Source organism: Alexandromys fortis, unplaced genomic scaffold (assembly GCF_014885135.2).
Source record: "Alexandromys fortis isolate MF-2015 unplaced genomic scaffold, M_Fortis_MF-2015_v1.1 scaffold_322, whole genome shotgun sequence".
Classification (NCBI taxonomy): Eukaryota; Metazoa; Chordata; class Mammalia; order Rodentia; family Cricetidae; genus Alexandromys; species Alexandromys fortis.
In genome coordinates, this window is record NW_026068222.1 from 232,228 (window position 1) to 244,612 (window position 12,385).

Genomic DNA, 12,385 nt, shown 5'->3' on the forward strand with positions numbered 1-12,385 from the left:
AGTGGTTGCACAAGTTTGCATTCCCACCAGCAATGGATGAGTGTACCCCTTTCTCCACAACCTCTCCAGCAAAGGCTATCATTGGTGTTTTTGATTTTAGCCATTCTGACAGGTGTAAGATGGTATCTTAAAGTTGTCTTGATTTGCATTTCCCTGATCGCTAAGGAAGTTGAGCATGACCTTAGGTGTCTTTTGGCCATTTGAACTTCTTCTGTTGAGGGATCTCTGTTCAGCTCAGTGCCCCATTTTATAATTGGGTTGATTAGCCTTTTACGGTCTAGTTTCTTCAGTTCTTTATATATTTTGGAGATCAGACCTTTGTTAGTTGCGGGGTTGGTGAAGATTTTCTCCCAGTCAGTGGGTTGCCTTTCTGTCTTAGCAACAGTGTCCTTCAAAAACTCTACCAAAGAACTCCTACAGCTGATAAACACCTTTAGTAATGTGGCAGGATACAAGATGAACTCCAAAAAATCAGTTGCCTTCCTATACACTAAGGATAAAGAAACAGTGAGGGAAATCAGAGAAGCATCACCTTTCATGATAGCCACAAAGAGCATAAAATATCTTGGGGTAACCCTGACCAAGGAAGTGAAAGATCTATTTGACAAGAACTTTAGGTCTTTGAAGAAAGAAATAGAAGAGGACACCAGATAATGGAAGGATCTCCCTTGCTCTTGGATTGGGAGGATCAACATAGTAAAAGAAGTTTTCAAGCCAGTCTAATGTTGATTTGTTGAGTTGTCATTAGCAATCTTTCTTATGCAGGTCTACAATGAAAAGGATGAACAGAGTCAAAAGAAATTCAAATTGTGTAGTTTGAGGTGAAAAAGAGCGCCAGGAAATTTAACGCCGGAGCCAAGGCTTTTGCTGAAAGAGATAGAGAGAGGTCTGACATAGTATGGATAAGGGGACAGTTGCCCTCAGGGGAAGATCTCACCCACCTAAATTTGTTAAAAAGAAAGGCCTGGGATGTTTTTCATAAAAAGCAGCAAAGGACAATTTCTGGAAATGTAATTCAGGGAAGAGTCAGGCTCCATCCCAAGTAAGCAACCAAATTTGGTGGTGCTGTTCACATGAGCTTGGCTTTAGAGTAGTCAAAGATTCAAGAGTAAAGGGGTTGTGAAATCTTTTTCCATGAGTAGGGAAAGCCACTGAGGCCACACACGGTGTGGCAGTGGAGTCCCTGCATGAGAGGTCATTGCATGAGGCTGTGAATGTGAAGCCTGGGTCATCTTGGAGACCCCAAGATGTTGGACATGCCAGAACCTTAAGATCTTTGCCAAGGAGAGCTGCACACAGGGAGTGGAACCAACCAGCTCAAGGGAGAGAAACATATTGCAGCCAGCAAAACTGGAAAGGCAGAGTCATCTAAACCTTTGACATCAGAAATGGAGTTGTAGGTTTTGGAATTTGCCCTGCTGGGTTTTGGTCTCGCTTTGGTCCAGTATTTCTTCACTATCCCCCCCCCATTCCTGTATTTTGGGATGGTAATATATATTCTGTGCATATATATATATATATTCTGTGCCTATATATATAAATATAAATATAAATAAATATATATATATAAATATAAAATATACTTTGCCTTTTTATTTTACAGGCATTACAATTAACAAATTGCCTTAAGTCTCAGGAGAGAATGGGCTTTTAAAATGTATTCAGATTGTAAATTAAGGGAACACTTGAAATTGCACTAAATGTATTTTACATTTTGATATGGCCGTAAGCCTATGTGGGTCAGAGAGAAGAATGTTGTGGTTTAAATGATAACAGCCTCCATTGGCTTATATATTTGAAATTCCTGTCTTCAGTTGATGGGAACGTTTAGGAGAGATTAGCAGATATTGGCTTCCTGGAGGAGTTGTGTCACTGGAGATGTGCTTTGAGGTTTCAAAAGCCATTATCACTCCCAGTTAGCTCTCTTTGACTCTTATTTGTGGTTCAAGATGTAAGCTCCTGGCTACTGCTCCAGTGCCATTCCTGTGTGCCTGCTGCTATGCTTTCTGCTGTGATAGGTTGTGGGCTACAGCTCTGTGAAACTGCAAGATCCAAATCAATTTTTTTTCTATAAGTTACCTTGGTCATAGTATATTTACAGCAATAGAAAATTAATTAATTAATATAATAAGACCATTCACAGTATTAATTGGGTGAGTGATATTCACCATTTTTCACCACCCCATATATTTCGGTTGCAACAATGCCTCAAACAGCACAAAATGTAGCCCTGCCTACTTAGGCCCGAGCTTCCAGCAAGTGCCTTGTGTTTATTGATTATGGAAAGTTTCCCAAAATGTTTTGTTTCCCAAATGCAGTACTTTGAATAGGTATGACCTCCATAGACTTATGTGTTTGAATAGGAAGTTGCACTATTAGGAGGTGGGCCTCGTTGGAGGAATTGTGTCAGTGTGGAGGCAGGTCTTGAGGTCTTATATATGCTCAAGCCAAGCCAGTGGTACTGCTGCTCCTGTTGCCTGTGGATTAAGAAGGATAACTGTTATCTCCTTCTCCAGCACAATGTCTGCCTGCACACCACCATGAAAATAATGAACTAAACCTTTGAAGCTGTAAGTAAGCTCCAATGAAATATTTTCCTTTAGAAGAGTTACCATGGTCATTGCATCTCTTCAAGGCAATAGAAATCCTAACAAGACACCAAATGTGTTCATAAAAGTCACATTCAAATAGAAAGGCTGCAACCAAATACTGTGAGAACAGAAGGAAACTTAAAATGTGTGTGCATGCACTCAGGTGTGTTTGTGTGTGCTTGGATTTCACACACATTTGGATATTAGAGGAGGATACTTAGAGCTCTGCTCTATTACTCTCCACCGTATTCCCTTGAGGTAGGGTCTCTCACTGTACTTGGGACTCACTATTTTCCGGCTAGATTGACGGGTCAATGATCTCCATCAATCTTGTCCCCAACCCTTGCCAGCCAGTGTTGAGATGATAGGCATCTATGGCCATGAATGGCTTTTGACATTGGTGCTAAGGATTTAACTCAGTTCCTCATATTTGCGTAGAATACATGTTTGCCCATTGCAGTGTTGTTCTAGTCTTAGAAGCAAACTTTTAGGCTGCATATGCATTTCATCCAGAGCCTTTATATTCGAATTAAATCTACAGATCAAAAATTAAGATAATTTTGGACTCAAACCATATGAAGTACAAACAATCCCTTCTGTTATTTTAACCATTTGGAATTTTTTTTTGTGTCCTTTAAAGGTAAAAAAAAATATGAAGAAATAGAACAATTATATTTGAGCAGCAAAAATGCCAAGTTTAAAATCTTGGGTTAAGAAGTTTTGTCAAATCTTGTCTCAGACACTACTGAGGACTGAGGAAGAATGTTTCATGAGCTTATGTTTTAATTCTCGACTTTCAGGAATTGTTGTGGAAGCTGCAGAACCTTTAGGAGGAGAGCTCTGCTGGAAGAAATGGGGCAATGGGGGTATGCCTTGAGGTTTTGAAATCTGCCCTACATCTTGTGTATTTCCTGTTCTGTGTACTTTCTGCAGTGGTTTCTTCCCTGTCAAGATGTCAAGATTATAGAAATTATAATACTTTAAATTTATTCTTTGAGATTTTCTTATTTAGATCATATTCACACCCTCCCCATCCAACTCTTCCCCAGCCCCCAAATACATGACAATCCCAACTTTGTGTCTTTTTCTTAAACCACTGAGTTCAACGATCTTATTCATTATTAGGCCATTAACCAAATTGATCCTTTCTCCTGAGGTTACTCTTATCAGGCATTTGATTATAGTAGCAAGGAAAGTAACTAGTATAATGACAACTGTGATGTGTGGACAAGTTCTTCAAGTTCTCTTTATGCAGTGTTCTCATCATTAAAATGGGAAAAAGGCGTGGACCAGGTGTTATGAAAAGTAGAAGAGTTAGTAGTTATTGATTTGTTTTATAGAGTTCAGTGTTTCCTTGAATGATGTTTATCTTCCTGGCATCTTATTAGCTATATAAGACCTGCAGGGCCCATCTGCCCACAATAGTACACAAAGGTCACAGTGTATTGGCACGGGAGATAAGTCACGTCCAGCAAAATTCTTGCTGCACATAGACTAACTACCCACTTGTCTGCATAGATGTTTTTGGAGTTTATAGCTGAGTCTGTACCTCAGAGCATGGTACAGGTGTGAGAGATCTGTGTATTAGCTTTAGTTAGCCTGACTGGCAGGGTTGAACTGAGACATCGTTCTTTGTCTATTTGTGATTTTTTTTTTTTTGATGAAAGGCATTTCAACTGGCTTTATTGAATTTCTATTGAACTAACATAGTCTGAGCTTTGGAGGCAAATTTTTCTAATTAAAAGATAATAGATCACTTTAGCATTGGAGATGACAGTGACATTAGGTGGAATTGTGGGTCAATAGGGAAAGAGGGATCGCCCAGTTTGAGTTTCAGTGGAAGGGCTTCTGGGAAAGTTAAGATAGAATGTATTGAATTTCTTTAAGTAGAAAACAGGCATTGATCAGGACCATAAGGGACTGGTTGGCCAACACTTAAAACAAAATCTGAAGTCCTCAATACATTGTTAATCTAAGCGAGGGATGATATAGCATTACAAACAATTTCAGATAAAATATTGTTATATTTTCGAGGGTACTTTTCTTCAACACTTCATGTGATTATTTGGAGATGTTGAAAGAAAATTAATTCCTTGTTGCAAACAAACAAGGAACGTTTTTATAGTTCTTATTTGGTAATATGGGGCTGGAGAGATTAGTGGTTAAAATCACTGGCTGCTCTTCCAGAAGTCCTGAGTTCAGTTCCCAGAACCCAAATGGCAGCTCACAAATTGATTCCCCCTTCTCATCTGCAGGCATACATGCAGACAAAGCACCTCTATACATTAAATAAATATGTAAATAAATAAAAAAAATCTTCAGAATTGTGTAACCCAGTTGGCCTCAAACTTGTGATCCTTCTGTCTCCACCTCCTTCAGCAAATCCTACTGGAGTGCACCACACAACTGGCAGCAGGTCAAACCACGGTGAGGACACCTACTGAAACAGTCTACCTGAGCTGGTGGGAGCTCACCAACTCCAGCTGGACAGGGAAGCAACCAACATAGGTCCAAACCAGTCCTTCTGAATGTGGGTAACAGCTGTATGGTTGGGGCAGACTGCAGGGACACTGACAATGGCACCAGGATTTATCCCTACTGTTTTTACTGACTTTTTGGAACCTATTCTCTTTGGATGGATACCTTGCTCAGCCTATATATAGTAGGGAGGGCCTTGGACCTTCCTCAAAGCAGTGTGCCTTACCATCTCTGAGGAGTGGATGGGGGATGGGGTGGGGGGAATAAGTGGAGGGAATGGGAGGAGGTGAGGAAGTGGGAACTGGGATTGGTATGTAAAATGAAAAAAAGACAGTTTTTCTTTCTGAAAAATAAAATAAATTATTATTTTTTTTAAAAAGGAAATGCTTCCTAACTTCCTTTGCCAATGTGATAACAGTGTTATTTTTCTTTATGTTTCCATGTCATTTTCCCATGCTTCACACCTGTTATCAAACTATGACATCCATTTTACCTAAATCTGAGGTAGGAGTAAGACTCCTGATTTTTTTTTTCTTTCTAAAGAATAAATCTAGTTTTTCTGCATGTACATGATTACTTTTCAAATGTGGTATTTGATCTCTACTTTTTATGAATCACCTCATTTTAAACCCTAAAGTGTTAAGTCACGTGATATATCGTGAGCCATAATGTTACCATGGCAGGACTGTGTTTTCCACGTTGGTGTTTAGGAAATGAGTCCTAGGTAAAACCTTATGCAGATGTTGTTCGGAGAACATTTCTGATGTCTGGAACTCTCTGATGCTGCTTGGAAGGAGACCTCACATTAAGCTGCCATCTATAACAACACAGGCCATTTTGTTTTCCCACCCTCAGACTATCAATGACTGAGTTGTTATTTAGAAGGTTTTGATTTATATCCCGACACAGAAAATAAACAGCCATCACAAACAATAAATGTTAGACTTATGGTAGGATGGGAGATATATGAAACATTTGTACCAATGAGTAATGAATGATTCATGGTGATAACCATTTTCTAATGTCTTTTCCAATGTCTTCCACCCCCTCAGGATTATAATAGTCTCTTGTACACTAAGATAATTTTGAGCCACTTTATATTAGACAATCTAAGGAGATGATTTTATATTACAAAATCTAAGCTACCTCTTGCACAAGAAGGATTACATTTATGGTGTGGGAAATTAGTTTTGTTCTTCAAGATCTCAAGGGTATTGAAGTTGGTTATTTCTGCTCTCTGGACCATACAGGGAAATGCATCTTTGTGTTTCCCTCCTCAAAAAAATTCCCAGCTCTCAAGAGGCAGCAGTTTAGGGTGCTATGTCTACATATCACCCTTGTTTTCCTTATTAGTTCAGGAGTGCTCACATAATCCTCAGCTTTCCCATATCTTCCGGGATCTGAAAAAATCTTTCTAACAGTGGCCTTAATTCATTCTAATGATATTTAATTAGTTACCTTTTATTAAGTCTGTGTCTTTTTCCTAAATCATTTTAGAAACTTGTAATCATAACGATTCTAATGTCCTGAGGTGATGCTGGACAGAGCAAGTCTGGCTCCAGAATAATAATAACAAAAGGATTTTATACTTTCCTGTCCTGGATTTCTTTGCTATAATTCCCAAATGTGTCTAATAAAAGACTGACAGTTATGGATGGTTTCATACTATCAAGAATATGAGCACTGTATCACTAGGTTAGACTGAAAGTGGTTACACTAATAAAGATAAGGACCTTTTGATACATCTAAATCATTTAACCTATGCTTTATGATCCTTCTCCGTCCCAGAAGAGCAACAAGGTGGGATGTTGGTAGTTTATGGCTGAAATGAAGGAAGCATGGAATGAGCAGAGACAAGATGAATGAATGAAAGATGAAAATATATTTCTCTAGAAAAATATGCAAATATACATTTTTGTCTTTTCAATATGCTCTGTATTAATTTATACATGTACACAGCAGAAGCGTTTCACACAATTTAGGTATTACATGCAATACTGTGATAAGTGAGTTTGATTTCATCAGCTCCTACTACATCAGCACAATCACATATCAAATATTCCAGCAATATATTATCACATTTGTAGCAGAGCTGCCTGAAATACAATGTGTTTGATGTTTGTAAACAAAAAATATGAACATCACCATGTAACACTGTAATTGGAAAGAAAACACCTTCCTTTCAATTCTCCCTTACATTTAGAAAAGGAGTCACGTTCTCAGTATCCAAAGTCCACGGTCACTAGGGAAACAAAGTCTCCTCTGGGTGCACTAAATATGTAACCAGAGCCAGTCATTTTTGTTTTTACACAACTAAATCACTTCTGAAAGGCAATAATATAAGATGTCATAGATGGGCCGAGATTCAGAGGGTTTCACTTAAACTCCTCATTTAGCATATAAATTAAATAATGATAACTCTGCTGTTGCAGATCAAAAAATCGGTAATGATATTGGTTTATTCGTGGATCTTTAAAAATATTATACTGGGGAGTAGAGAGAAATGCAGAAACCTAATACTGGGTTTTGGCGAGAAGCTCTGTGTTCTAAGATGAATAGTTATGTGGCTCATGAAGTCTTATGTTGTGTTTCTCTCTCTTTTGCTGATAGCAGCAAACAGGAGGTCAACTAGAAACTAATTTGTAATTAGCCCCACTCTGAGTTTTCCCAGAAAATGCAGAGATCTTGTTAAGCTTTGAAGCTGGGTGTAAGAAAGCTAATGGACTTGTACGGAGTCTTTTAATTACCAGCCATAAACAAATCTATCTCTTACTGCTAGATAGCACCTGAGGGCAAGAGGTAATCTGCTTTATAAACCTTGGAGTGATTTGCTTTATAAATCTTGTAGTTTAGGAAAGTGGAAAACTCTCTTTAAAGAGTGTTCTCTTTCATTGAGAATTATGTTTTTGGCAGTTTTGTGAAAAATTTGGTGATAGATTCTTGGTGACCTCCCAATTTATACATGCCAGTGAGCAAAGCCCATCCAACATTGAGATCCTTTCTTACAGCATTTGCGTCTTCCTGGTAGACAGGATTATCCAAAAGCAATCTGAGTATGGGACAGTTCCAGCAAATTCACTCTAAATGCCCTTTTATTCAAAGTCTATCTTCTTGCCCAGTGCACAGGTCATCTCTGTCTGTATGTTTAAAAGTCACATCATCTTTCAGAGGTCATGTTATTTGTGCAGTTACATTGTATGGATGGTAAAAATGTAATATAGGAATTGATTGAAATAAAAAAATTAAAAATTAGATCCATAGCCAAATTAGAAAGAGTCTCATTCAAAGTCTAGTGTTAAAATTAAAAATATATAGAGTGTATTTTTTTTTTTAAATTTCTCAAAGGTATAAATGGCTCAAGATTAACAAGGAGCACCCTGTATCTGAACTAGGTCAATTTAGTGGCATTTTTTGAATAACCTTGCCTTCATTCTTAGACACTGGCATCTCAGTCCTAGATGAATGATAGAGTTCCCAAGTTGCAGTGGGAGACTCTGCTCCTAGACAGTCTTCCAAAGCAATAGTACCAAGAATAACTTTCTTCAAACATCACTATGGACAAATTCACTTAATAATTCTTCACGAATGATATGCTCAGCTCCTGGGAGGATGGGGAATCACTTGAAATGCATGGTCTATCTTCACCCAGGAAATGAAGGCTCAGAGGATCACAATGGTGTAGCTTCACATTCAAGCAGAGTCTTCGGGGACGGCAGAAGGGTCTTCCTGGATGACGTTCAAGGGAATCATTTCAGTACCCTGTTGGACTGGGTTGTTGTTGACTGGAGGATTTCTCGGTTCCTGATGGCAGATGTAAATGGGGAGGCCACCAGGCTCAGCGAAGGCTGTAACGCGAGGAGCAGCGACCACGCGGTTGTTGGCGCGGCGTCGGCGCCTTCCCCAGCGCTGCCTCCACCGGATCTTGAGCTTTGCCCAATGGCGTTTCACGGCAACTTGCACCTGGAAGAACAAAGGGATCCTTGCTTTTAATGACTGTCAGCTTAAATGCTTGACTCTTGGGGCGAATGGAGGTTAAATTGTAGATCTGCTTTAAGAACAGAGTTTATACTGTAGTTATAAAATATTCCACCCTGGAATAACAATATGCCAGTCAAAGAAGCAAGTTACTAGTCTGAGCAACAAGAGGCAAACTAGTCGCCATTTTTTGTTTGTTTTTGTTTTGGTTTGGGGGTAAAGTTTTCAGTCTTTGCTCCCAGCACCTGTGAAGGAAGGTTGACTGGTCTTATTATGTAGTAGGTAGGTCTCATTAGAGGATAAGACTTAGGAAAATTTTTACTTGCTGCCATTCATGCTAAGACATGATTTCATCCAAATCTTAACTTGTGAATCATGAAAATGTATCCATAAACGACAACACAGTCCTAAAATTTTATGATAATAAACGCATGTTGTGGATTTACTCTTACCAAACAAGGCTCCAAATGAGGAGTTCCAGATAAAACTCTAAGGCAGCGAAAACCTTTTAAAAACGAGACTTTGGTCTCTTTTAGAAAAAGCAAAAACAACAAAACAAAACAAAAGCCAATCAGAATAATTTAGAAGTCAGATCATTTGAAATCCAGGACTTCTCAGACAAACTGTGGTTATACGTGTTTGGGTGTAGCATTTTAGATTCATTAATATCTTAAACAGACAGAGAGACAAATCTTGAAATGCTGACGGCTAGGGCATGCCATGCAGCTGGAGTTCGTCTTGATAAAAGTCATACAGGCACAAGGGATGGCGTAGAACAGTTAGTTACCACTCACTGATTGCCATGCACCGTATTGTAATCACTTGATTTGCATTAATTTATTAACCCTCGCAATAGCCTCCTTCCAAGGGCACTTCTGTTCATGTTCACTCACAGGACAGAGGGCTTAGGCTATGCCAGGTGTGCACAGTCAGGGAGCTGCAATGTGGCAGAACCCGAGTTCCAAGGGAAACCTGCCTTTATGTGTAGTGTAGAGAAACCCTTCGATGTTAGGTTTGTAATCTAGAAACCATCAATGTATTCTTGAGAAATGAGGAGAGATGCCAGTTCAGTATCTTTGGAGAAAGGAAACCAATAGTTTCCATGGATTCAGTTTCTCTTAAATACCAAGGTTTCTCTTACAGCCAAACCTTACTTGAAGTTTTAGAGGTACTATTGCAGATGGCTACAAATGTAGTGATAGTTGGCATAAGTGCCCCACGAGGGGAAAAAACCCCTCTTGCTTTCGCCTTACCTGCCATTTCACAATCCCCACTAGAACATCCACATATACCGAATTACCCAGTTCAACTTTAGGCTGAAAGACTTGACGCCAATTTTAATTTTAAAAATTGTTATTACAGGAAGTCAGCCACCTTCTCTAGCTGCATTCCAAGTTTATTAGCTATCCTTTTGTGTAGTGGTGACAATCCGCCTCCATTTATAAAGTATACATAGGAAGTAGGCCCCGAGGAGCATGCAACAGACACTGCATGGCTACAGTCTAATAGGAGTGATTATCTCTTATAGTAGCAGATGGGTCTGGTACATGGACTGAATGTACTTTGATGGTGAGAATAAGGGCACTCAACCTGTGATCTTGACACAAAGCAAAACCAACCCAATCCAGAAATTTTTGTCACTTCTGGAAAGCAGGAGAAATGCGTACAGAGGTCAAGGGGCAAGTATAACACATCGCATTCTGGATTATATATGTTTATTGCTCATTGTGAAAAAGCAACAAGAACAAATAACTTTAATTTTTCTCATTGATTTTTATCAGTTTATTTATTGTTGAATTTGAAGAACGAGAGTTTGGTCTGTTGGTCTGAAGACACAGTTGTCCTCGCTTGGTTCCCGTACTTGGGGAGACACACATTATACTGAAATATTCTTGGTTAGGTTTGAATGCTTGGGGTGTCTCTCTTTTTCCTTGTTAAGCTTATTATAAGCACCTGTACTTATGTGCTGAAGCATGAAAGGTGTGATTTCCCCCCAACAATGGAAAGAAAGAGTTCAGTCTCCCTCTTCATTGTCACCTTGTCACAGTCTTACCTACCTGCTGCTCTTAGTCTGTCCATGGACCCTCTATATAAGGCTTGGTTTCCATGATGGTAATCACTGAAGCAACATGTTCATTTTAAGTCAGAATTAAAATTTCAATTTGTACCATTGCACTGTTGACCTATTATTCCCTTGGATCTTTGCCAAAACTCAATACTCAGCCAGGCAAAAATCTCATGACATACCTGTCCCAGATGTGGGTAGAAATAACTTCCTATGAGTGTGCCTTGCTTGAGGTCAGTGACAGAGGGGAAATGTATGCAGAAATGGCCAGCTGAGACCCAGTGCCTGATATACTATATTTGTGGACTGTGATACTATATTTGGCCTAGCATACCATCTTTGTATTATTAGAAATGTCACTCTTATACCTTCCGCTAGCTACATGATCTTAATGAAAATAGAAATGTTTCAAAAACAGAGAAAACATACGCAATAAATTCCAGCTATTTCAACTGTCAAGAATACCCCTTGGGTTTATTTTCTATGTCTGAGACTGCCAGTGACATTGTAGTTAAGACGCAATAAATATTGTAGCATTTTTACAGATGAGTGCAATCCTCTTGTGCTTTATAAGGCCTGGCCCTTCTGACTGACTTTTCTATTAGCTCTGTTTTTTATAATGTTTTAGATGAAAAAGTTTATTTTGTGTACTAAAAAAAAACAACTCAAAATGCAGGAGTCTCCTTTCACAGAGTATTCTCATGGTGCAGTATTCTCCATGGGATGATAGAAGCCATGTTCATGTTTTAGTATTTACTATCAAAGGATGAAAAGAGGGCTAGAGGTTCCTCTATCAGCAAAAAACAGAAGGCCATCTCATTTTTATCCTAGACTCCTAGTGCATCCCTTAGCAATCATGAGTACACAACTACATTTTGCCAAATGGGGGAATAAACTTTTGGGTAAAAAAGGGAGATGTACCAGTGAAAAATGAAAAATAAATTTCTTTCTAAGTTGGACTTGGAAATGGGCATCAGGTAACAAAGAAGGCAAGTATTTTGATACTCACTATATATTATCTAAATAAATAATACAGCACGTATTATTATTATTAACTATCAATTGTTAATGATTAGAAAATGTTTCTAAATATTACAGGATAGTATTTGGTCATATCTTACCAAACTATGATTTGTCATAGTTACTTTTAGTAGAATTACTTTTAGCAGGAATTAATTTACAATGATAGAATACCTGTGCATTAGAACTATGTGGTGTTGGGAAAGTAGAGTACATTTTCTAGGGAAGGATCACATATATAGAGACAACTTATTTA

At 38.6% G+C, this 12,385-nt stretch overlaps 1 protein-coding gene across 1 annotated transcript in view; it reads right to left on the minus strand.

Annotated features, from left to right (window-relative positions):
* Window positions 1-8,703: 8,703 nt before the first annotated feature.
* Window positions 8,704-12,385, minus strand: part of Calcr (calcitonin receptor) — a 73,780-nt gene continuing 70,098 nt past the window's right edge. Inside the window, exon 17 of the mRNA XM_050130585.1 lies at window positions 8,704-9,029. Coding sequence (XP_049986542.1) covers window positions 8,760-9,029 — 270 coding nt within the window. The 3' untranslated portion in view covers window positions 8,704-8,759. The remainder of the gene's footprint in view (window positions 9,030-12,385) is intronic.